This window comes from Oryctolagus cuniculus, chromosome 6 (genome assembly GCF_051225735.1).
Source record: "Oryctolagus cuniculus isolate XC-2025 breed Fujian yellow rabbit chromosome 6, ASM5122573v1, whole genome shotgun sequence".
NCBI lineage: Eukaryota > Metazoa > Chordata > Mammalia > Lagomorpha > Leporidae > Oryctolagus > Oryctolagus cuniculus.
In genome coordinates this window covers 38,764,824-38,790,089 of record NC_142872.1, presented here as the reverse complement: position 1 = coordinate 38,790,089, position 25,266 = coordinate 38,764,824, and the positions used below count along the sequence as shown (strand labels likewise).

The 25,266-nt window shown below is 60.9% G+C and overlaps 1 protein-coding gene across 2 annotated transcripts; it reads right to left on the bottom strand.

The window, feature by feature from the left end:
* Positions 1-3,713: 3,713 nt before the first annotated feature.
* Positions 3,714-20,822, bottom strand: SLC6A7 (solute carrier family 6 member 7). 2 transcript variants are annotated; one of them, XM_002710306.6, is made up of 14 exons: positions 20,470-20,813; positions 15,350-15,533; positions 13,842-13,973; positions 13,485-13,719; positions 11,832-11,970; positions 10,641-10,775; positions 9,816-9,919; positions 9,591-9,715; positions 7,738-7,850; positions 7,519-7,650; positions 7,115-7,214; positions 6,854-6,954; positions 6,323-6,490; positions 3,714-5,179 (listed from the first exon to the last, which is right to left on the bottom strand). In XM_002710306.6, exons 1-14 carry the CDS (start codon positions 20,500-20,502, stop codon positions 4,967-4,969), a joined length of 1,914 nt encoding a protein of 637 aa, XP_002710352.1. In that variant the 5' UTR covers positions 20,503-20,813; the 3' UTR covers positions 3,714-4,966. The 2 variants fall into 2 exon arrangements, with proteins under 2 accessions (XP_002710352.1, XP_089191085.1); XM_089334959.1 differs by lacking the exons at positions 3,714-5,179; positions 6,323-6,490; positions 6,854-6,954; ... (1 more) ...; positions 7,519-7,650; positions 7,738-7,850 and adding an exon at positions 8,926-9,140 and having other exon boundaries at positions 20,470-20,822.
* Between the last annotated feature and the right edge of the window lie 4,444 nt (positions 20,823-25,266).

Genomic DNA, 25,266 nt, shown 5'->3' with positions numbered 1-25,266 from the left:
CAGGTTTGGGAACCCTGCGTGGAGCGCCCGTCTCTGGTTCCCATGGTTATCTGCCACACCGCCCCACCCCAGGCTCCCCACTTCCCTGACTCAGCGAGCTCAGCACAGCCTATAGGTCCCTCCCCACCACCAACTCCCACCACTCCAAGCCCCAGAGCTCTCGGAGGCCCCGAGCGTGGTCAGCAGCACCAAGGCCAAAGCCAAGCCTGGGGCGCAGACCATCGTCTTGCCGTGCCCACTCCCACTCTGCACCCTCCTCCTGCTGCTGCTGGGAGAAAGCCCCAGGGCTCCCAGCGACTGAGCCAGACCAAGGCCATCTCCGAGGAAGGGGTGCTGCCGCCCACCCCGGCGGGCCCACAGCACAGCCCTAGGCACCCTGTGGAGCCCACTGCTCTCCCCCAGCCCCTTTCTCTTCTGAAGGGCCAGGCAGGCTCAGCCTCCAAGGCACGTAGTGCTGAACCTGGCTCCATCTGGGTGCCCGTCAACGCCCCACTCGATGTGAACGCTGGCATCCGGCCAGAACCTGGGCAGGAGCATCCGTGGGGTCCTCTGTGGCCCTCTGTGCAGGGATCCCCCGCCCCCCTGCTTTATACCGCGGATGCTGGGTGCCACAGATCCGAAGAGGCAGACTGGCCTTTGACCCGCAGACACGCAAGTCTGCCTGGGGTCCTCCTGGCTGCAGCTCCCTGGGGCTGTGGAACAAAAAGCATGGAGACTGAGGGGGCATGGGGTGTGCTCTGTCCCCGGGAATGGGGGGCAAGGCCAAGGCTGCAGGAAGTCACGTGGAGGCGTAGCCCAGGGGCTGCTGGCCAGGGACTGGCAGGGCAGCCAGCCCCGGGCTGGCCCTGTACCAGTGTCGGCTGGGCTTCAGGCCCACAGGGAGTAGCCTGGGGCTCGAGAAGCCGGACTTTCCATGAGCCAGCAGCAAAAAATGAGCCACAGACCCCGAGGCTCCACACCCAAGGGTCACGCGGGATCAGTGGCCTGCAACTCTTAACCCTTGGCTGATTCTACCCAGAGCCAATGGAAAACTGCCCAGAGTTTTGTTTTGCTTTTAAATGTATTTATTTGAGAGTCAGAGAGAGAGAGAGAGAGAGAGAGCGAGCGCATGCTCTCATCCACTGGTTTACGCTCCTAATGCGTGCAACAGTCAGGAGCTCCATCTAAGTCTCCCACATGGAGAGAGAAGGACCAAACTACTTGACCTATCACCACTGCCTTCCCAGGTACATAGCAGCAGGAAGCTGAACTTAGGAGCTGAGCCAGGAATCGAACCCAGATACTCCAGTGTGAGACACAGTACCTTAACAGAGGCTTTAACCACCAGGCTAACCTGCCCCTGCCTGCAGCTTGCTGCTCCTAGGCACGAAGCCTTGAACCAGCTCGGAGGGGTCACTGGGGCAGCCTGGAGGTGGGGGAAATGCAATCTGCTGGAGGCGGTAGTGGGCTGTGGGTGGGGCTGGGGCCACGGACACACACAGACGTGTGCCGCGTGCCCACTGAGGCCAGGCCTGGGCTGGGGGCCTCACATCACTCCAGCCCAGGATGGTGCTGCCACAAAGGGGGTGTTGTCATTCCCCACACTGCAGGGGGAAGAAACTCAGCCGAGAGGGGCAGAGTGGCCTCCCCGGGGTGGGGTGCGTGTGGCTGAACAGCTGCTGTGGCCCGGAGCTCCAGGCCAGAGTCCTGACCACACAGCCTGCGGAGCAGTGGGCTTGAGTCTGACTCCCTGCGGACTCCAGGAGTCCACCTCTGGTTGGGGAAGTGAGGACAGTGCCCGGAGGAGGGACCTAAGGATGCCTAGGATTCCAGCAGGTGGCAGCCAAGACAAGGGGGCAGGCTGGAAAGCACTGGACCATGCTGGGCTACAGTATGGAAATGAACTTGGCTGTGGGAACACGGGTCATGGGCGGGGGAACTGAGGGACCCCTAGGGTCTGCTGACCCTTGCCTGACCCTGGGACTCTGGCTGCCCCCCAGTGGTGTGAAGAGGAGCCCTCCCCCCTGCTGCCATGTTTGTTGGAAGTGACTGCAGATGGTTCAGGCCCTGGCGTCAGCGGTTCCCAACTCCCAGGGGAACACCCAGGCCTGCAAGGCCCCGGGCACCTCCACGGCACCCCTGCCTCCCAGGGCCGCTCGCTGCTCAACCCCATGTCTGCAGAGTAGCCGGCCAGCACAGGGAGGGCACAGGTCCTGAGTCCCACTGCTTCCTGTTTTCTTATTTTTAGGACTGATTTACTTGAAAGGCAAAATGACAAAAAAAGAGAGGCAGAGAGAGAGAGAGAGAGAGGTCTTCCATCCACTGGTTCATCCCCCAAATGCCTGTAACAGCCAGGGGTTCGAGCAGGCTGAAGCCAGGAGCCAGGAGCTCCATCTGGGTCTCCCACGTGGGTGGCAGGGACCCAAGTACATGAGCCACATCCCGCTGCCCTGCTGCGTCCCAGGGCGCACATGAGCAGGAAGCTGGATCAGCAGAGGAGGTGGGGCTCACTCCCAGCACCCTGGTGTGGACGTCCCAGTCAGAGGCTCAGCCCACTGGGCTGTGAGCTCCGCCCATTTTACATCTTTTGAGTCAGTCGCCCACATTTCAAACTGGGAAATCTCTCGTAAACCTTCAGACTTCCGGCTGCTCTTCCCAAGCCAGGGGATCTGGCACCTGGATCCGAGGCTCTGAAGTCAGGCGTGCTTTCCTCTGCCCTGCCCCGCAGTCCCCACCGCACTCCCCACCGCACTCCCAGAGGGTCAGCTGTCCTGCTCACACCCACCGCTCTGCTCCCCACAGCCGCTGGCCTTCCCCGCTGAGGGAGGAGGGGGCTGCTGCTGCAGGAAGTGCTGTCTGCAAGCAGTGGAAACGGAGGAAGCAAAGACTGGAAGACTGGGCCAGCGAGGGCAGCACGGGTCCACGGGCCAGGGCTGGGTGGGGTGCGGGTGGGGGCAGAGGAACAGAGTGCAGACCCCAAGACCCCTCTAGCCTCCCACTTTGGACTTGGGAAGAGAAGTCTGGTTTCTAGGGTCTTCCATTCCCAGACCCCTGGCTCAGCCAAGAGTCTGGGTCTTGGAGCACCCAAGACCACGGCCGCTGGCCAGTGCTGGGGCCCAGGGCGCCTCCTCCCACGCAGGATGCTGGGAGCAGGCCCAGTGCCAGGGACCTGCCAGCCAGTAGGGGGCAGCACCTGAACCGGGGAGGCCATTCTTCCAGCCACAGTCGTCTGCAAAGACAAGCCTTTCTGTCACCCAGATCCCCACACAGAGGGCTGCAGGGGGCATGGCCTTTGTCAGGGGGAATTTATTAATATCTCAATATGCCGCCCTTCCTTCCCACCCCCAATCAAAGCCTTTGCAAACACCTGGGCCTCGCATTTGAAAGGCCCTGGGACTCTTTTATATGACAAGGCCCTGCCAGGAGGGGGTGGGTGGAACCCGGAAATTCTACAGGCCTGGGAAACTCTTGGCTCCTCCCAACCTTGGACTTGGAGCTCCAGCCCTCACCTGCTTCCCAGACGGAGGGAGCTGGAGCCAGCAGGGGCCCCTGCAGGGGGTAGGGATATTCCCCACAGGACTCTGCCTGCCTTGGCTAGGTAGCCTTGAGCGAGCGCCTTCCTCTCTGTCTCCAACCTCCTCCCCCCTCCCCGCCACCACGCTGCCCTAGGGAAACCCACAGCAGGTGTGAGAAGCAAGCCAGGAGCGCACCACAACAGGAGACAGCTGAGCCCCAGCGGCCTCACCTGTCCAGGCGAGCTGCTGGTGCCCCATGCAGCCGCTTCTCGCTCTCGGCCGTAAGGAGTCAGGATCCGGAGGATGACCTCATTTGGTTTTATTAACAATCAACCAACACAGGACAGATGGGTTGGGGCGGCGTCAGGAGAGAGCCAGGGCCCCGGGCCCAGCTGCAGCTGCACGAGGGCTCCCTGCCCCCGGGGAGGGCCGTGTGCGGGAGCCCCACTTAGGTACACCTGCACCCGCCCCGTCTACCGCGGGCTGCCTCTCTGCCTCTGCCCTCTCATGGGCTCCAGGACCCGTGTTCCGGAGCAGGATGCGGGGCCATCTCCAAGTCCCTTGGTTGCCCTGGTCACTCATGGTCAAAGCCAACTTCCCAGCAGTGCCAGAGCTGGAGGAGACAGCGAAGGCTGGGAGGAAGGAGCAGAGGGGGCCTGGGGCCTGGGGCCTGGGGCCTGGGGCCTGGCTGTGACTCCTAAGGCCACCTCGAAAGCCGAGCCCCGGTACAGGGCTGAAGGTATGGGCTTTTCTCCTTTCTTTCCATACCCCAACCGCAGCACCCTACCCAGGCCATCTGCACCTCCTGTCTGCCCTCCGCAGGCCTCCCACCTCCACCCTGTGCCCCCGGTCCCCCTGCTTGGACCCCCAACCCAGTCCCATGCAAGTCCCCGCCCACTCCAGCACCCCTGGCCCGCCCACCCACGGTTCTTCCTCCTGACATGGCCTTGTCTGCCCCAGACAGCTCGGCCTCATCCTGGCTCTGCTGGCAGCTCCTGCCCGGGGGCTCCTCAGCCTGCCCTCCTCCTGCTCTGTCTGCAGGCCTTTCCCATCCTCCAGGGCCCCCAGCCCCTGCCTCTTTCAAGAAACCGGGCCTGCATACAGGAGGCTATGGGTTCTCTCTCCCCACTTAACTGACCGACCCCCGACACCTGGGTGTGCGGGCACGGGCTCCCAAGAGAGGGAGGGGCGGGTCTGGACAGAGACAAGAAGCTGTCCCATGGGAAAGAGGGCTGGCTGGTCAGGAGGCCTGGGTCACGTCCCCTGCACCATGTGACCTTGGGCCAGTGCCTCGCTCCTGGACTCAGGGTGGGGGCCGAGCTGGGTCACCCCCAGCTCTGCATGGGTGCACGTGCGTGTGTGCGTATGTAGGGGACCTGATGGGGCAGGGCTGCAGCAGGGACTCGACGGGGGGATTGGCACCACTGCAGTGACCTCAGAGGGCAGGGCCTCCTGTCCATCTGCCTCCTGCCTCACATCACAGACTCCTCCTCCTCCTCGGCAATCTCGCGGTCCACCTCGATGGCCGTGTTCTCGAAGCTGGTGACACCACCGTACTTGCGCATGTGCACCATCAGCGGCTTGGGCGACTGGCTCCCGGCCAGCGTGGCCACATACATGCCTGTCCGGTTCTCCTCCAGCGATGGGCCCCAGTCCATGGCTGGCCGGCTGGCCTGCTGGAGCCGCTGCGCAGGCGAGGGCGGAGGGGAAAGCGGCGGTGGTCAGGGAGCGGCTACCGTGCCCGGCAGGGAGCTGAGCCGGCAGAGTCCTTGCAGCAACCCCAGGACGTCCCCCAGGGAGCACTGCCTGCATCTCTGTGTAAATCCTGCCCTGCCACGCACACACCGTGGCCTTTGGGTGGTAACCGGAGCTCCGTGTGCTCTGCCTCCCTGTCCCTCCTAGGTTGCAGGAAGGGTCCTGGGAATGGAGGCTGTCGTGTGGATGGGTGGCAGGCCCATCCAGAAGCTGCTCTGGGGTTAAATGCTCGGCCCTATGGAGGCAAGGGCTCTTGGGAAAGAGCCGTGGACCCAGGGGTCTCAGGCCGGACTGCAGCCGCCCTTCCCGTCCCTCCCACCCTGACCTTCTGCCTCTTTCTGACAGTGACCTTGTCCTCTCAGAGTCCCAGCTGCATGGAAGGGGGGTGCTGACTAATGATGACTCAGCCTGGACAGTCCCGACTTCCTCCTTCCTCAGACCACACTCCAGGGCCTCTGCCTGCCCCACCAGGGAGAAGCGCTCCCCAGCCCTAAGGAAAGGAATCGGCTAACAGGAGGTGAGGCCCGCAGGGGGCAGGGTCTCGGGTGGTGACAGGCAGCCTCGGTGCACAGTGGCACTGCTTCCCATGGGCTAGGAGCGCACTCCCTGCCACTCAGGGACTGCCAATGGCTTCTCTGGCTCAAAATGGGACCCAGGGCCTTGACCATGGCCTCCACGGCCTGGCCTCTGTCTCCCTCCCTTGGCTCCTGCCACCTTCCCTCTGCTTCAGGCACGGAGGCCTCCTGGCTGATCTCAAACACAAGAGTGCCCCCTGCCTCAGGGCCTTGGCGCCTGTTGCCCTTCTGCCTGGAGCACCCTTCTCCCTGTCCATGCGGCCAGGTCTGGGGCTTCCTTGGAGGTCTGTCCAGACCCCCACGGCACCACTCTATTCCTGTCTTCCAGGTTTTGGGTATCCTTGTGAAGTGCTATTGCTTCTATGCTCCATGCCTGCAGATAATGACTACCCCTTGGGTCTCAGAGACAGTTGGTTCCATGGCCAAGGTCACGCCGGTGGGAAGTGGAGGCCTGGGACCTGAACCCAGGCAGTGGGGGCTGGGCAGGGGCGGGCTCACCTCCCAGAGCGAGCCCTCCTCTCGCAGCACGGCCACCAGCATGCCAGCCGGGATCATGAGGCAGGACAGCAGGCCCATCAGGATGCCCAGGAGCTCGGCCCAGGCAGGGAAGCGGTAGCTGCCGTACTCAGAAGGCTGGTACTTGACAATGCTGTACACCAACAAGGCCTGCCACATGGGGGGACAGGGGCTTCGGGCACCATGGTGGGCCCGAGTGCCCAGCCTGGAGTCCCCCACCGCAGTGTTCTGAGTTGTCCCAGAGCCCGAGGTGCCCAGCGGCCTCTACGGGTCTCACCTAGCCAGCCCTGTTCCATGTTGACCCAACCCCAGCTCCAACCCAAGAACCAGGCCCTGAGGTCTGGGGAAGCCCCACCCACTTTGCCAACCAAACCCAGCAGAGCTGGGCCCAGTGCTGCTGTGAAACCTGGGACATCGGGGAGACCGGGGTGGACCAGGATCCTGGCGCCCAGAGGGGACTCCTGCTGTCAATCCCCAGCCCCGGTCAGCAACCCTCCCTCCCACGGCCATTACCAGGAGTGTGGCTGGGGACAGGAGCAGCCAACAGGCCCTGAAGTAGAGGCCTGGCTTGAAGCCCAGCATCATGTGGATGTCCCGGCTGAACCTCTGGATGCCTGCACAGGGCGAGGAGGAGGAATGGCCCACCCGCAGCCCCCACGCAGCCCCTCCTGCACCCTAAGTGCCCCCACCTGGAACGCAGGTGCAGGGGGGCTGCAGGGTCGGCCCCAGTCTCCCACCATGGGGAGCCTCAACTGCCACCCACACCCTTCTCACCATACACCCTGGTGACGGCGAGGCACGTGGTGATCACCACCACCATGAGCCCGAAGCTGGCGCTGTAGTCGTCCAGGAGGACCAGCCAGTACATGCCCCCCTGCAACACAAACCACGGTGCTGGGGTCCCTGCAGCTCACCACGTCTGCCTAACCTGCCTCGCCCTGCACGGGCACCTTCTCCTCTGAGTCTGAGGCCCGCATCCTGCTAGCCCTGTTACTGATGCGAAAATCAGGCCCTGGTGGGGCAAGTCCGAGATCGCTTAGCAAGTGCAGAAGTGAGGCTCCCACCCTAATCACCCCCTTCAGGAGACAGGGCCCAGGGTAGGGAACAGGTGGCAGAGCCGCTGCTGGGGCGAATGCCTCACCCCGCGTGGCCCACGTCCTCCCCGCAGCGCCACTCACGTCCGTGGTGAGGATCAGCCCCATCAGGTACATGGCCACGCAGATGAGCCCCGAGAACACGGCCTTCTTGGGCCGCAGGTAGTACGGGAACTCATCCGTCACCGCTGTCACGATTGTCTCCAGAAAGGCAAACTGGAGAGGGCGGGAGGCTGGGAGTCAGCGTTCTGCCCCCACCCCACCCCCCCAGAGACCCCGCCCACTGCCAGAGCCAGGGCTCACCTGGCTGTCCAGGCCAAGAGTCAGCAGCATGAAGAAGAAGAGGAAAGACCAGAAAGGCGACAGAGGCAGCATGGTCATGGCCTGTGGGTAGACGACAAAGGCCAGGCCGGGGCCTAGGCCCGGGGCACACGGGGTCAGCGGCAGGGCACGCATGCGCACACACACACACACACACACACATGCACTTAGGTCCACTTGCACGCGCCCGTTAGTGCAACCCAGAAATTAGTGCTGAATGCATGCTTCTGACGCTTTCTTAACTTCTAGGATGTGGTCCTAGATGAGAGCAAATGAGCTCCTGGGGCCAGCGCGGTGACACAGTGCCAGGCTGCCCCTTGCCATGCTGGCATCCCGCACCAGTGCTGGTCCCGGTCCTGGATGCTCCGTTTCTGATCCAGCTCCTTTCTCGGCTAGCATGCCGCAGAAGATAGAGGAGCATGACCTAGGGACTCGGGTCCATGCCACCACAAGGGAGACCAGGTTGGAGTTCCTGGCTCTTGGCTTTGGCCTGGCCCACCTGGCTGTTGCGGCCTTTGGGGGAATGAACCAGCAGATGGAGGAACTCTCCATCTCTTTCTGTCATTCTGCCCTTCAAATAAGAAAGTAAAACTTTAATCAAGAAAGACTTAATGAGTACACAAATCAACACAAGACCAAAACGCAAAACCCCCTGAGAATATACTTTTGCAGTAATTCTGCCCAATTAATCTCCAGGACACACATGAGGGCTTCAACAAGTTTGTGGAAAATGAAATTTTTTATGTATTTTTATTATTTTTTGACAGGCAGAGTGGATAGTGAGAGAGAGACAGAGAGAAAGGTCTTCCTTTGCTGCTGGTTCACCCTCCAATGGCCGCTGCGGCCGGTGCACCATGCTGATCCAATGGCAGGAGCCAGGTACTTATCCTGGTCTCCCATGGGGTACAGGGCCCAAGTACTTGGGCCATCCTCCACTGCACTCCCTGGCCACAGCAGAGAGCTGGCCTGGAAGAGGGGCAACCGGGACAGAGTCCGGTGCTCCAACCGGGACTAGAACCGGTGTGCCGGCGCCGCAAGGCGGAGGATTAGCCTAGTGAGCTGCAGCGCTGGCGGTGGAAAATGAAATTAAAAGATCAGCTTGTTTTGGTGTAGAACATTCTGAAATCCACACACAGCTTCTTTACAACACACGTTTTTCCATGAGCTTTTTTTAAATTTATTTTTATTTTTTGCCAGGCAGAGTTAGACAATGAGAGAGACAGAAAGGTCTTCCTTCCATTGGTTCACTCCCCTAATGGCCACTAAGGCCAGCACCGATCTGAAGCCAGGAGACGGGTGCTTCCTCTTGATCTCCCATGCAGGTGCATGGCCCAAGCACTTGGGCCATCCTCCTCTGCCCTCCCGGGCCACAGCAGAGAGCTGGACTGGAAGAGGAGCAACCCAGACTAGTACCTGGCGCCCCAACCGGACTAGAACCTGGGGTGCCGGTGCCGCAGGTGGAGGATTAGCTAAGTGAGCCGCAGTGCCGGCCCTCCATGAGCTGTTTTAAAAACCCTTGGTCCTTACACGCACCCACTGGTGCAGGGTGGACTGACTTGAGTCCCTTCCACGCAGATATCTCAGCACAGGACATGATTCACTGAGTAAACAAGACACAAGCCCGTCTCATACAGGAACTCCAGCCTCAGGTTAATGTACATTCAGGTACACACCCAGCCTGGTGCACAGGGATACCTAGACACCCATGAGGACAGGCACATGTGCACAGGTGCACACACACACACACACACACTCCGTGCCCTCCACAATCTTTCTGGCCCACAGATAAGCTCTCCAGCCCAGCCCTGCACTCCAGCGCCTGGCCACCTGCTCACCTGCTTTGGCTACTTGGTCCACAGGCACGCCCAGCTCCTGAGACATGTAGCCCAGCACGGAGAAGATGGCGAAGCCAGCCAGGATGCTGGTGACAGCATTGCCTAGGGTGACGATGAAGGTGTCTCTACCAGGAGAAGTCCAATCACAGGCCACAGTGAGCCGGCTGCGCCCTCGACTGCCAGGCCCTCCCTGGCCACCAGGGGCTGGAGGCAGTGGGCACTGACCTGTAGATGTTCTGGTGAAACGTGTTGTAGGAGGCAAAGGTGAGCAGACCCCCGAAGCCCACGCCCAGGGAGTAGAAGATCTGCAGAGCAGCTTCGATCCACACCTGTGCCAGGGATGGATGAGGGAGGGCAGAGAGGAAGGGCTGGCTCCAGGTGACAGGCAGAGTGGGCAGCAGCCTGGCTCCCAGGGACATCGGGCCTCAGCTGCCCACCCAGCATCTGGAAGGGGGTCTCTATCTTGGTCCAATTCTGGAGGAAGCAGTGCCCGAGGCCCCGTGTCCAGTGGATTCGTGTGAACAATGAGCCTGTGTGACCCATTCATTTCCTCCCTGGAGTCGGTCAGAGGGGCCTGGCATTGGACCCCAGCCTTGCTGCTTTCCAGCTGTGCAGGCTGGCCACGCCCCATCACCTTGCTGGACCAGAGGTCCCTCGTCCACAACAGGGCAGATAGGAAGAGTGCCTGCCTCGTGCTGGGGGTGGGGAGAGATGACATAATGACTTAAAACACCTGCACAGAGTCAGGTGATGCATGTTCGCTGTCAGCGTTGTCACCAATGTCTCCCTTGGGATCTGGGATCCAACAATCCCTGGCCTTGCAACCTTAAGCTTCCCATGAACCCTTTTGGACCTCAGGTTCTTCCTTTGCAAAATGAGGAGAACAGCATCTACGTCAAAGGACGGTTGGACTCATGAATGAGCCTGGCCCTGGGGCTGAGCACTGGAGGACTCTTGTCCCGTGCCCCCACTTCTCCCAGTGAACACTCTTGCTTGTCCTGGGCCCAGCCGACTCCTCCCTCTACGCCCCAGCCCTACTGAGGGCCTCACCTTGGAAGACAGCAGGTGGTGGAACTGGGGGGTGAGATAGAACCGGATGCCCTTCCAGGCCCCAGGGAGGGTGACTCCACGGACCAGCAGCATGAGCAGGATGAGGTAGGGGAACGTGGCTGTGAAATATACTACCTGTGGGCGGCACACGGGAGCTGATGGCATGAGGCGCTAGCCCCCCACGCTGTACCTCTGCCCCAGACCCTACTCAGTCCTTCGCCTCTCCAGCCTGGGGTGCTCCACGCCCGGATCATCGTCTAGGATGCTCCTCCCTCCACTCTTCTGTCGTCCCTCCACGCATCTGCACTTGCTCCCCAAGGCCGTCCCAAATGCACCTGCATTGCAACTCCCTGGTCCAGGCCACCTCCTCCTCCATGCCTGCCCCCCACCAAGCACTGCACGTGGCTGTCAGACATCTGGCCTGCCCCAGCTGCTCATGGTCCTCCCTCATCCCCCTCCGCTCTAGCCACTCCCACAGCAGGTGCGTTCCAGCCTCCACCTGCCCACTGCCCGGCTGTGACGCCGAGGACCCCTCAGCCCTCGCCAGATGGCTCTCTCCTGTCCTGTGCTTTGAGTGGCTCTCCTCCTTGTGGATGCCTCCCAGACAGCCCGAGGGCCCTTCCTGTGCCTCCACCCCCTAACATGGACATGTGTGGCTTCGCATCTCCCAGTATTCAGTCTGTCTGCCTCTGCTCACAGGGCCCCGACTTTCTCCAAACGACACTGATCCTGTCCCCAGCCCCAGAGGTAGGCATGTGATCCAGGCTGGGCTGAGCAGAGTGTTGCAGCCTCCCAGCCACAGACAGCGGTTCAGCCCAGCTGACCCTGGGAGACTGGATTCCGGGACATTTGCAAACTGGGCAGAGAGAGAACCCTGACAGAAGCAGAACGGCTAGTGGCCGCCTTGTGAAGAAGGAAGCCAGTGCAGAGGAGAGCGTTGCCCAGAGACTGAGAGAGGCAGATTCCTGAGAGCATCCAGGGAACCAGCAGCCCCTGCGGTGCCTGACACACACCCTCAGGCGTCCAAGAGTGTGACAACTGGACCCAGGTCACTCGCATCTCCGAGAGCCCTGACTCATAACCCTTCTCCCATGTGAGCAATTCCACAAACTCTGGCTGAACGCTCCAAGGCGCCTGCCTCCTCCAGGAAGCCCCCACCTCACCCGGCCTCCAGGGCCGCCCCGACTTCACCTTGCCCGAGGACTTCACCCCCTTGAGGATGCACAGGAAGACGATGACCCAGGCCAGCAGCAGGCAGAGGCACAGGTTCCAGCGGATCTGCCCGGGACTGCCGATGCCCTGGCTGCCTTGGATGTGGAGGACGTAGCGGCTGTGGGAGACAAAGGCCGGAGTGGCCCCTGCTGCCCTGCTCTGTAGAGCAGGGGTCCGGGCGCATGCAGCAGGCTCCGGCCCTCTCCACCCTTCTGCCCAGGCTCTGCTCCTGGGAGGATGGTCTCTCCTGCCCCAGCACCCAGCCTCCCTTCTTCCTGGGCTCCCACTTGGGTTTGGCGACAGCAGGAGACTGGAGGGTGGGAGGAATGAGGGTTGTGGGTGTTTGTGCCTGCACACGTACACACACAAGTGTACACACACATGCACACACCCCATTGGGGGGCTGGCCTTGGCTGTGTGCTTCTGCAGCCACTGCCCTAAGTGGGCATCCCCTCTCCCAGGGTTTCCTTCGCCCCTCGTCCCTCGCCTGCCTCCTTGGTTTAGAGGCACTAACAGTGCTTCCCACTGCTGGTCACTGATGGTGCCTTCGCTAAACTGCTTGCAGTTAAGCCCTCTTGCCAGCGCTGTGTGCCTCCTGCCTGCAACCCAGGTCGAGGCAGTGGGCCGTGGCATCGCCATGGAGACGTCACATCAAGCTCCTGGGCTGCAAGCTGCAGACCCAGGCTCATCCAGACACGCTCGTCAGCGGGTGCAGGCACTGCAGATGGACTTGAACTGAGCAACTGAGCAAACTGCACAGAGCATGCGTGCTGGAGACACAGGGCCCACTGGGGGCAAAATCCCAAAGAGCGGCCCTTTGCAGGTGCAGGAATAGGGCTCTCGGATCTAGGTTCTCTGGGCAGCCCAAGTCCCAACTCAGGGACCAGGCAGTCCACCCGAGAAAATTCCAGAACAGGATCAGGAATGAGGAGTCCTTGATGTCGGCACTCACTACTGAGCAAGGTCTGGACTCGTTTTCTGAGCTGTTGAGTGGGGAAGGGGACAGGCTGAGGACTAGCCGGACCACCAGACACCCAGCATTCCCGGGGCTCGCAGGGCGCCTGGCGCTGTGATAACCATTTCACCCGCGTTGCCTTGGGTAATGCTCACATCCAGCCCTTACTCTGTGATCGTCTCGTCTCTCCTGTTAGACTAAGCTGAGATCATCTACATCCCCGTGCTGCCAAGTGCTTTCCGCCTGTGGATACTGTAGCTGCTGCTCACGAATGAATGACCGCGTCAATGGCTGGACTGCTTCCTAGAGGTGGATGCTATGATCAGCCCCGTGACAGACGCCAGGGTGTCGCCCTCACTGGCAGCAACAGCTGGCCCTTGCTGAACACGTACGAACCCCTACACTGACCGCACAATTTGTATGCACCCCTTCCTTTTCACCTCACCACAGCCTTCTGAAGTCATCGCGCTCATCATCCCTATGTTAAAGACAAAGCAGCAGAAGCCAAGTCCACGTTCAAGATCAGGCAGCTGGTCGGGTGACGTGCTGGGGGTAGGACGCGAGGTCCACCTGGACCGGCACTGCACGCAGCTTTCCGGAGGCTTGCCTAGCCCCCTGCAGTGTCTCCGCACCACCTCCCTGCACCCCCAGACGGCTGCCGGCCCAGGCCCCCTGACCTCCAATACTCCTCGCTGGGGCTGACGGTGCTGGTGAGGTTGAGGGGCAGCGCCCCGTTGCGGTCCTGGGCCCCCCTGTGCTCGTGGCAGAGGTCTGTGTTCCACCAGTTGCCACAGTGCTCCCAGGGCAGGTTGCTGGTGAGGGAGGCGAAGAGGTAGAAGAGCACGTAGGCGATGATCATGTTGTAGTAGATGGCCACCAGGCCTACGATGAGCAGCATGGCCGCGCCGGCACCTGCAGGGCAGAGGGGGAGGCTGCGTTGTGGGGCCTCCAGCAGGCTCCACGTTCCTGAGCTTCCCTGCCTGCCTGGAACTCGAGGGGGTGGGGTGGGGTGTGTGCCAGCACGGAGGCCTCACCTTTGAAGAGGGGGCTGATTTTCCACACGGCCAGGGGTCCCAGGCTGGAGAACTGACCCAGGGCGAGCTCCAGGAAGAAGAGGGGGATGCCGCAGATGGCCAGCATGAGGAAGTAGGGCACGAGGAAGGCACCTGCGAGGAGGAGGAGGAGGAGGAGGAGGAGGAAGGCCGTGGGGAGGTCTCAGGCAGGCCAGCTCACAGGCCCCCCTCCCTGGCAGACGCCACCTGGCCGTCGGAGGGAGCACCTCTCATGGCGGTTGGGACCCCGAGCCTGCAGCTCTGTCTTCTCTTTCACAGCAGATAAGCAAGGGTGACCTGCCCCCCAGGAAAGGGCAGCCCTTGGGGATCCAGCTGCAATCCACCCCCCTACCCCCCTGCCCCCCAACCCCCCACCCCCGTTCCTCTTCCCATCGGGTGGCAGCCACCTGTGGTTTCCTGGGCCTCTCAGCCCCTCCCCTTTTCTTCTCATATTGGCAGTCGTCGGCATCGCCTTCAGAGAAGTGCCCACTGCCATATGGCTCCGGAACGGCTGCCAGGCCCAGCAGCCCAGCCCCTGCTGCCCTCCCGCCCGCCTCCACAGGCTGCCCGGAGCCACCAATCACAGGCCTTCTCTGTGGCTCTCTACGCATTCATTCAGATCTTGCTGGACCGCCCTGGGGCTGCTCAGCCAGGCTGAGGCCGAGGTTGAAGTCACTCCGGAGTCGCCTGTGGCCACCCCCACCCCAACTGCAGGGAGAAAATGAGGTCACTACAGAGAGACAGAGAGAAAGAGCCTGGAGCCAGCCGTGGATGACATCGCGTTCCTGGAGGGTCCGGGCCGGCTCCACCCTGCACTTCCCAGTCACACAAACACACCCTCTCTCTGCCCCATCTAGCTTTGTGCGGCTCTCACTTTGTCTGTGTGCACTGCCTGAACAAATCTGGTAGAGACAGTGGCGGGAACACACTGGGCCTGGAGAAGAGAGTCCGGGCTGTGGCGTGGAGTCTGCCGCCGCGCGACCTCGGCCAAGACCCTTGGCCTCTCCCAACCCTGGCTGGCCCAGCATTTGTATGCACGAGGGCTGTCATTGGGGTTGAACGAGATGGGCACGCAGCCCAGGGCTGGCAGGCAGTAAGTGCTCAACCCTAGCTCCTGGGAATGAGACTCAGAACAGCAGCTTGATGGGAAGAGGGACAGAGATGGGGGAGTGTGTGTTTGTGTCAGAATGGAAGGAACTGGGGAGGAGGGGGACCGAAGATGCCGAAAAGGGAGTGGGAGGGGGAGCACGGCTCTGGAGGGGGTGGGAGGAGGCAAGTGCCCAGCCCAAGGGAGAAAACCGCGTGGGCAGCCATCGTGGGCATGAGAGGGAAGGCAGAGGGGCTTGTGATGGAAGGGGCAAGAGGATAAGCCCAGGCCACTGCGAACCACTTTCAACCAACTGTGTCCAAGGTAATGCACAGTGGCCAAGGCCATGGAAAGCTCCCTCTGCCCCTCCCCCCAGGCGCCCCCGGAAGGACCTCAGCCCCACCTCCTCCGTTGGTGTAGGCTCGGTAGGGGAACCGCCACACGTTGCCCAGGCCGACGCAGTAGCCAATGCAGGAGAGCAGGAAGTCCAGCTTGCCTGTCCAGTTTCCCCGGTCTGCAGCCAAGTCCATGTCCAGGTCCACATCCCCCTGGTCACTAGGGGTCATCAGCAGGTCTGGGGTAATGGGCTTCCAGGAAGAGAGACCAAAGGAGAGAGGGAGAAAGGTGAGGCCAGGCTGGACAAGAATTTGGATTGAGCAGGGCTGAAAGGGAAACACAAGTGCTGGTATCTGTGCTGCGCGAGCCACGTGCAGGAGCCCCCTGTGGGTCAGCAGGGTGTGTTGGCACTAAGAAGACCTTGACCTTAGCTCGGCTGACACAGAGGTCAAATCCAAGGGCTGGCCCTAAGGATGAAGATGATGGTCCTAGTAACCATTACTGGTTATGAAGCACTTGCTGTGAGCTCACCACACCACTTCATTCATGCCTGGTTTCAGTCTCAAAACAACTCTGAAAAAAATATATGTACATATTTGAAAAGGGTGGTTGTTTAGCCTACCAGTTAAGGTGCCCATGTCCTACCTCAGAACACCTGGGTTTGCTACCTGGCTGCAGCTCCTGACTCCAGCTTCCTGCTAGTACAGATTCCAGAAGGCAGTGATAAAGGCTCAAGAAATTGGGTCCCGCACCCACTTGGGAGACCTGGACTGAGTACCTCACCCAGCCCAGTCCTAGCCATTGCAGGTATTCAGGGAATGAATCTGTGCATGGGATCTCTTTCACCTGCTCCCTCATTCTCTCAAAAACTAAACCAGAACCACAGCTCAATGCGCAGGTGCACATCTAAACTCCATTTGAATCACTAGGAGACCTGAAGCTCAAGAGGTCTCATGCTTAGCGCATTTGTGGCAGGTTGCCTTGTGGGGGAGCTGGATCTGGAGCCCAGGGCTTCACCCTCCACTGCTGGAGTTCTGCTTCAGCTGTAGACACAGGGTGAAGCATGTCCAAAGGGCAGGCGGCCAGACAGGAGGGTGTTCGGGAAAGAGGCCGCAGGAAACAGGATGAAGCCAGGGGCCCTCAGCATAGCAAAGGCTTGGAGGGCATGGGAGGGCCCCTGAGGGAGGCCATAAGAGGCCCACTGAGGACTGTGAACTTCGGCTCATGGGCAGGAAGAAGCCACTGAAGCCTGATCTGTCTTGGAAAGTCAGTCCTGCTGTGCTCAGAGGAGACGAGTGCACAGGAGAATGGAGGCTGCTGTCCCTTTTCACGATTCCAGGTAGGCAGGGAGGCCCACTGGGCATTCTCTCTTTGGGCTTGGGGCTGGGAGGTGAGGCTCTTCTCCTGCCACTGGGGATCCTAGCCCCGGGGCATGGAAGTTGACTTGTCCACAGCTGCCCGGGCTTGGCACCTGGAAGGAAGCCCAAAGACATGGGTGGAGTGCCGACAATGCAGGGAGCTGCTCCCAGAAAGAGACCCCGGGGAGCGGGGCAGGAGGAAGGGGCAGCCACACCTGGCCTGCTTGCCTCCGAAACTCACCCTATGGCAGAGGAGGGTGGAGAGGCAAGAAGGCGGATTCCCCAAATACCATCTGGGGCTTCGGAGAGCAGGACCCCCTGCTGCCTGGGGGAAAACTGTGATGCCACTGGACTGAGAGTCCACAGACTACAGTTCTGGTCCCGGGTCTGTGCCAATTCACTGTGACTTCAGGCCTCAGTTTCCCCATCTGAACAATGGGAGCACCGTATGAACCAGTCTTTCCAAAAAACACAGCTCTTGGAATATTTATAGGTATTCCATGGGACAAAGGGTCCTATTTTTTAAAAGCTTCATTTTTTATTTACTTGAAGGCAGAGTTACAGAGAGAAGGGGGTGATATACAGAGAGAGGGCTCTCATCTGCTGGCTTACTCCCCAAATGGCTGCAACAGCCAGGGCTGGGCCAGGCTTAAGCTAGGAGCCAGGAGCTTCTTCTGGGTCTCCCACATGGGTGCCACAAGAACTTGGGTCATCCTCTGCTGCTTTCCCAGGAGCATTAGCAGGGAGCTGAACTGGAAGTGGAGCAGCCCGGACTTGGACCCGCAGCCATATGGGACGCCAACATTGCAGGTGGCGGCTTAACCTGTTAGGTCACAGCACCAGCCCTGTTAAAAGATTCTTGAGTCAAAGAAGTTTGGATACAGTTGGGTTGATACAGAGTCAAAGCTGTTTCTTTGCTGCAGCACTTATCGCACCCTGTAGTGGCCGAGGCTGCACAGGGGCTGTCCCAAGAGGACCGGAATAGAGCATCCCCAACTTCCTTTAAGAAACGGTTCTCGAGGGACCAGCCTGCTGGGACGGGATGGACCTGGGGAGAGGTGGGTCCACACCATCTCTCATGGGCTTCTGGCTCTGACAGTCTCTGGAGCAGGATTTACCTGTGCAGTCTAGGGGACACTTGTGGCGTCCGAGGAGCAGCTCAGAGCTGGCCGAGGGCCTCTCCCCAGGATGGTGTCAGCAGGGGGTGACAGAGGGGGCTTTGCCGGGGTAAAGATGGTGAAAGGAGAGGAGGGCTGCTGTGTCACAGGCCTGCAGGTGCCGGCTGAGGGGCAGGGCTCGGGCTCGGGCTCAGGTGACAGCAATGGGATAACAGTGCTGGGCTGACCCTCAGGGACCCCCATGGTGAACTTGCCTGAGGCTGGCTGTTGGCCCCTGGGGACAGGGACAGCCTGCCTGATTCCGGGGTGTCGGTGACAATGAAAAGAGAATGAAAAAGCCACTTCGAAAGCAACGAGGCTCCAAGGGTGGAAGCACACATGCACCTGGCAGTTCTTCGGCTGGGATCTCGGACACGCCAGAGCTCCCAGACTTCACGTGCAACCCCCTCCCTCCCGATGGCCCATTTCCCAAGGCTGTCTCTGCAGCTGGGCTGCAGCTCTGGCTCCCAGGTGAGCTCCAGGAGGGATGGGCAGCTGCCAGCTGACACTGGCCCCTGGCACTGGGTGGTGAGGCAGGGCTGTCACCCTGAGACCCCCTGCCCAGCCAGGCCAGCTGGCGAGAGGGTGTGGTAATGAGGCTCCTCTGATCCCCCCAGAGAAGCTGCCCTTTCCCTGCTCACAGAGCGGGTCTGGCTCTCTGTTTCCATGGTGACAAGAGTTCCAAGAGCAGGATGCTGCCGGCTCGTCCCCTCCTCCCCCAATCACAGGGAAGCCTGCTCCTGCTCCAAGAGCAGGGGATGGGGTCGGCCAAAGCTAAGCCAATCAGGAGGGCACCAGAGCCGCCAACCCTCCTATGGGTGACTCCCAGGAGGCCAGCTCGGCCAGGATGGGGCAGGGTTAGGAACTGAATGAGACACTTCACACTTCCACCTGGGTGTGCCGATCCCACACCTGAGCCCTCCTCCCCATCTCAGGGTCATGCAGGAGTGCGCGCCTGAGCTTGCCAGGCTGAACCCACCCCGCAGCAGTGGCAACGAGAGGGTCCGGGCTCCCATGGGAATCCTGAGTCCAACTTCATCATTGTGCAGGTGAGGAACTCGGGTTTCCTTCAGGGAGAGGAAGGAGTAGCCCAAGGTCACACGGCACATTAAGGGCAGAGCAAGACGAGGGCCCACACTCATCTCTGAGCGACGCTGCCCATCTGCTGGTCCCTGGCATTGCTCACTCCCTGCACCCCTCTCCTGGAGACCAAGCGAGGGGATCCTGAGAACAGGTGGCCCCACCCAGCCTGTTGGTTCCAGCAGCTCACAATCAGGGAAGCAATCGCCTCACTTGTCCTTGCCTCGGTTGCTGTGTTTATAAAGTGGGGACCACAGGCTGGCCCTAGGGTTGCTGAGGGATTAAATGACACAGCTCGCTAAGCCCACAGCCTGGCACCCCCGCTGCACAGAAAGTGGCTATTGACATAACGTGTGGCCCAGCAGGGTGGGCCAGGGGCTCTTGTGGGGAGGGAGAGCAAAGAGGGGAGATGAGGGTGGGGAAGATGGGGACAGGGCCCAAGAGCCACACAGATGGCCCCCAGTGAAGGTCCACTTAGCCCAGTGGTTCCATGCCCCACTGCTGGAGGGCAGGAAGCTCGCTCTCGCTCTCTCTCTCGCTCTCTCTCTCGCTCTCTCCCCCCCCCCCGGCCCCGTGTGTGTGTGTGTGTGTGTGTGTGTGTGTGTGTGTGTGTAGGAAATCCCAGCCCCTGTGGAGGGCTTCCCCCAGCCCTGCTAGCCCACAGCGCTCTGGCCCCTTCCACACGCACACTCAGCGGGGGGCCTCAGTGCTCCACTCTGGGGATGACCAAGGGAGGTTTGGACCGGAGAACGGACTTGGCCAAAGTCGCAGACCCAGACTTCTTGGTGAGGGCTGGCACTTTAAAGCCCAAAACCAGCAAGCTTCCCCCAGTCCTCCCACTCCTCCCACTCCCTCACCTAAACTTGGCTGGGAAGTCCAAGCCAGGTGGGGAGAGGCTGAGATCTAGCCCCGCACCCCAGCGCCCTCTGGGTCTTCCAGCTCTACCTGCCACATCCTTGGGGGCTCCCAGTCCCCCTCCCCACCTTTGCCTCCTACAGCCCTGCTGGGGGGCAGCCTGGGGGCTCAGCAGGGAAGGGAAGGCTGCCAGGCAAAAGAAGGGGGTGGGGAGGAAGTGACAATGGCCTTCAGGGCGGAGCAGGCAGGAACAGGGGTCCCCTGCAGGCTAGTGGGGGCTGCTTCAGTTGAGAGTGCATAGGTGGGGACCAGGTGGGGACCCCCAGCTTCCACTCACGATCCCCCAAATTCATCCAGTTCGAGGCTGGTGGTCAGCCATTGTAGCACCCTTTCGCCAAGCGATCAGCCCCTGGAGGATGTGGGGGGCAGTGGGGAGAGGGGAGTGCCTGGCCCCAGCCAGCCCTGCCCAGCACCACCTGGGGCTGCAGACACCTGTTGGCAGGGTCTGGCCCAAGAAAGCAGGGTCTCCAGCTCGTGCCATTCCGACCCCAGGTGAGGAGCGATGTGGGCTATGGGGGCTGGGAGGAACCGTGACCCCGCCCCTCCCTGTAATCGCGCCCAGGCGACCCTCAACTCCGCCCCTCCCCCAGCGGGTTCGGGTGCCCCCTCTCCCGGCCTTCCTTGGGCGCGGGCTTCTGCTGCCCTCCCTCAGGTGCGCCTCCGCCCTCATGCCCTACCTTGCGGAGGTGAGCTCCCTGGAGCTTCTTCATTCTGGAGGGCGGGTCGCTGGGGCTCGCCGGCTCGGCTTCCCCGGAGCGCAGAGAGCGAGCCGGGCAGCGAGAGCCTGGCTACCGGCTGCTGCTGCGCCTTTGCCCCGGCGGCTCCTGCGCACCGGCTGGAGCTGGGCGGGCGCAGGCAATGCCGTCTGGCGACTGCGGGCGTGGGGCGCGGGCCGGGCACAGCGAACGCCCTGCCTCTCTCTGCGCAGCGCCGAGGCTGGGGAGGGGTACCAGGCTGCACCCGCGTAGTCACCCAGACAGACCGGCTGACAGTCGGACAGCAGGGGGATGCGCGCGCGCCCCCGCACGCACAGCTGCGGATTGGAGGGGCCCGAACAGGTGGGGAGGGGGTTGGCGACGGAAACCCTCAGCCTCCGCTCCTCCTGCGTGACCTTGGGCAAGTGACCTGCCCTCTCTGGGCCAGGAGAGAGGCCATGCACGTGGACACTAGCAGCCCAGCGGTGGGCTCCAGCGTCCCATCACGTCTTTGCCTGTGGCCTCTCTGATGCTTGTCTGGAAAATGGGGATAAGACTATTACCTCTCTTACAGGGGTGGTGTGAGGGTTTCAGGGAGGTAGATGTAGAAAACGTGCAGGCCAGGGCCTGGCACACAGCAGGTGCACAGTTAACATCTATCGGCCTTGGGGCTGCTAGCTCTGCCCTGAGCCACGTATGCCACCATCCAATCTCTCAACACTTACTGAGCACCCGAAATGTGCAGGTCCTGAGCAGGGGGTCTGGAGAGACAGGTGCCGTCTGTCCTGGTCACCAGGTGAGGAAACTGAAGGACAGAGGGTCAGTTACTCGGTGACACCAGGCCCAGGGTCAGGCTCCATGGACCTCCGGGGCTAGCACTCCCATTGCTGGGATAGAGGTGCAATGGAGGGGGTGGGGGTTGGGCTAGGGGAAGAGACAGCCAAGCGCCACCACGTTGCTGTGATGGTTTAGGGCTCTGACTGTTAGAACCTGGGCACAATGCACCAGCAGCAGTGGGACTTTGGGAAGTTATGGTTTGCATCTGTGAAATGGACCCATGGCCAGTGTGTGCCCGGCTGACCTCTGAGAAGGTGCTGTGAGCTTGTGGCTAGGACGGGAGCGCCGTAGCTGGAGCAGACCTATGTGCCGGTTTGCTGGGACTGAGCCCGTGTGTGCTGGGGGCGCTGACCTGTGCAGGCGGTCCCTGGCGTACAGTGCTTCAGCTCCACGTGTCTTTGACTTTGTGATGGTGCCAAGTTATAGACGCTGAGCGGTAGAAAACGGGCTTTGAATTGGGGTCACTCCTGAGGCTAGCAACATGCGGTGTGGTGCTCCCTGGCAGCTCCCAGCCAGCTACCCGATCCCGAGGGTCGGCACCGCAGCCTGGGCAGTGCCGTGTGTTGCTCTGCCCCGTGCCAGGGCGGGGCAGGGGGATACGTGTATTCGAGGTGTGTTGACCTGTGACATTTCCAACTTGTGATGAGTGCATTGGGATGTTTGCTGAAGAGCACCTGTCCATTCCAGATCCTGACTTTTCACTCTCTAAGCATCCCAGCTGAGACATTAACCCCAGAGGTGGTTGCCTGCCTCCCAGGAGACCCGGGGGCTGCGGGGGAGGCCCCTGGGGAGAGGTGAGGCTAGGGGTCTGTTCTGCCCCTGGAGCTTGGAAAGAGGACAGAAGGGTTTCCGCTGAAGCTCGGGCTGGGGGGAGAGCTGCTGCCCTGCCACCCAGACCCCACCCAGCGTCTCCTCCCCTGAAGCTGGCCACCCAGGGCAGGGAGGAAGGAGTCTCCTGAGTCCTGTTCCCGCCTGCACTTAGGGGCCTAGGGCAGCCATGAATGCCCTGGAGGGTGCATCAGCATGGACATCTGATCCCAATTCTTTACAACAGTCTGAGAAAACAGGTGTGTGCATCCCACTGTCTACCTGAGCAACCGTCTCAGAGATGTGAAGTCATGTGACCAAGGTCACAGGGAACACAGAATCTCCGGGCTTCGAAGATAAAGCCAGGAGGGCTCTAGGGAGGAAGCGCCACGGCCCTCTGCAGCTGTTCTCACCACATCCCTTCCAGCCATGCTGAGCCTCCCTGCCCACTGGCACTGGCACTGGCTCTGGCATGGGGCTCCCTTCCCACAGGTGCAGGTGGGATGAGACGTGGGCCTTTCCTTGGAGCAAGCACATCCCAGGTAACCTCTGAGCATCAGTGCAGTCACTGGGGCTGTGGGGTGCAGGGTCTTGCAGATGGGGAAACTGAGGCCCAGAGGGGTCAGTGATATAGCGGCCAAGTCGAAGCTGAGAAGCCCCATCCGGTGTGTGTCACCCAGGTCACCTCTCTCCTCGCCGCCACAGCTCTGCCTGGGAAAACCTGCACTTTGGACAAAACAAAAGCCTCAGATTTTCTGGAAGATGTTGCCTTCATCAGCCAGTCTGCCCGCTGCAGCCCCAGTGTCGTGGTCACACAGCTGGCTCGGAGTTCTGTGGCCAAGCGTGCTTGACACTGTTTTCCACCTGCGTCCCTTCTCCCCGATTCCAGAGGAGCTTTGGGTGCTACTCAGCAAGACAGCTGCTTAGGAGTCCAAAGGGGGGACACTCAATCTCCCCTTGCCCTCCCTTCAGCTGGCTTGTGTGCTCGCTCTCTGTCACTCTCTTCCTCTCTCTCTCTCTCGCTCTCTCACTCTCTCTCTCTGTCTCACATCAACCAGAAGTGAAATGGAGATGTGCACTGATTCAAGGAAAGTGTTAGATGGAAATGCACTTCCTTTTATTATATCGGGAGATATTTTTAAACGCATATAAATAAACATTTTTAATTTGCTTGAACGCTCAGGTTTTGTCACTGCCGAGCACATGTTGGTTACACCGAGGAGTGGCGGCCGTGAAAAGCGGGGTTGCAGACGGCTGGTCCATCTGGTGCGATTCAGAGAAAGAGGGCCCGGGGTGCCCCACTGGGTTGGGAGTGCCCTGTGCTGGGCTGCCACGCTGCGGGCACCAACCCCACAGTCCCTGTTGCTGCTGCAGTAGTCTCACTCACCCCCTGCTGCTGGAGGCCTCCCTGCCCTGAGCACTCCACCCCCAGCCCCAGCCCCTGCACTCTGCACAGCCCACGCCTGTGACGGGCCTGGCTGCTCCACACCACAAAGGTTCTCTCAATGGGGTCAGGAGCCACTGGACCCCACAGTTGTGCAAACGGAGTGCTAATGGTTGGCCAGAGGCCGTAACTGGTCTGTGGGCCTCAGGGGCTCAGGCCAGGCCAGATCATTGCTTTATGAGTCCCAAGTCTCCAGTACCAGCATAGTGCCTGCCATCCAGCAGAACATACAGTCACTCTATGCAGAGGGACCCCGGCCATTTCTCTTGTCCCTGGCATGGCTGCAGGGTCTGGTAGGAGCCTTTCCTGAGCCATCACAACACCCCAACCTCTGGCAGAATCCCATGGGCGACAGGCAACCCACGAGGCACAGGGGAGCTTACGAGTTACCCTCAATGAATCCTTGCCCGTGGCGCTCCAGCACCCATTGACAACGATCAGCAGCCCACCTGTGGGCCCAGGCAGCCTCTGACCTTGCAGGTGGAACCACAGCAACCTGCCCAGCCTGTCCTGAGGCTGGGGACAGGCCCCATCTGTCCTCAGCATCGGGGGTGGGGGTGGTTAGAGCATCAGTTAGGCCTGCCAGCATCTCACGCGAGGATATGACAGCCCGGGCAGCAGGTGGCTAGCACTCGGCGCTCAGATCGGCTACAGGATTTTCTTTCCATTAACCAGCAGAGGTGGCTGAGGCTCCGAGGAGCTCAGTACTTTGTCTGAGTCCCACAGCCCAGACGTAGTCACACTGGAACCCAGGCCATCTGACAACGCACTGAGTTGCAGAGTGGGCGTGGCGTGTGGAGTGCAGTGGGATGCTGGGGTCAGTAAGGGCTTCCTAGGTTTTAGAAAATGGGGAATGCTGGATTAAAGAAAACCCTAGGGGGCTTGTCAGAGCCCCTGATGTGCTAATATACCCTTGGCACTCCCCAGAGTAGACTGCAGGATTTCCCAAACCTGTGGTCCAGAGATGAGCAGATAGCCCAGCGACACACAGCAAATGCTTTAGAAGATCCTAAAACGATGTGCTGGCTGCCTGCCACCCCAGCCGGCTCCCTCTGCTCTCAGAAGCCTGGCCCTTCCCTCTGGGACGCTCCAGCTCTGGTGTCTACTGCTGAGATGGAAGTGCCTGCTCTCTGCAGGGGCTTGTGCTGGGACCACCGTGCCATCATGCGTCCCCGGAGCAAAGGGTGGCACAGGCAGGTGGCACACGCACTTCATGGCCTGGCCACCTCCCAGAACAGTAAGCAGAGGAACAGGTAGCTGGCACCAGAGCCCTCTGTGGGGGAAGAGGCCCTGATAGCAGAGTCCGCTCATCTCTGCAATGGAGCAGAGCGGAGCGGCTCCTCCGGGTTTTCCAAGTTGCACTTTCAGTTGGCACTCACATCCCTCTTGACCATCCTTCCCTTCTTGGCCTGCTGAGCACTCCCCAGTCCTTGAGGTGTCAGTCCAAATAGCACCTCCTGCAGGAAGCCTTCCAGACTTTCCACGATTGGCTAGGAGACTGCTCAGCTCTCCCTGCCTGGCGGGCCTGCGTCCTGCTCTACCCCCTCATCTGAGCACAGAGCCGTCTTCCCGCTCGGCTGGGCAGCGTGGGTGGGCAGGGACCGTGTACTTCCCAGGCCCAGCTATGCCTGGCACAGGCAGGCACCCATGACTGTCATGTGTTGGGAGACGTAGCTCAGACACGCCAAGTG

What these genes read in the sequence shown, in the direction of transcription:
- SLC6A7 (XM_002710306.6), bottom strand. Translation starts at nt 20,502, where the DNA reads ATGAAGAAGCTCCAGGGAGCTCACCTCCGCAAG. An exon ending in AGGGAGCTCACCTCCGCAAG is followed by an intron (nt 15,534 to 20,469) that starts GTAGGGCATGAG and finishes TCTTCCTGGAAG; the next exon opens with CCCATTACCCCAGACCTGCT. An exon ending in ACCACCTGCTGTCTTCCAAG is followed by an intron (nt 9,920 to 10,640) that starts GTGAGGCCCTCA and finishes TCCCTGGCACAG; the next exon opens with GTGTGGATCGAAGCTGCTCT.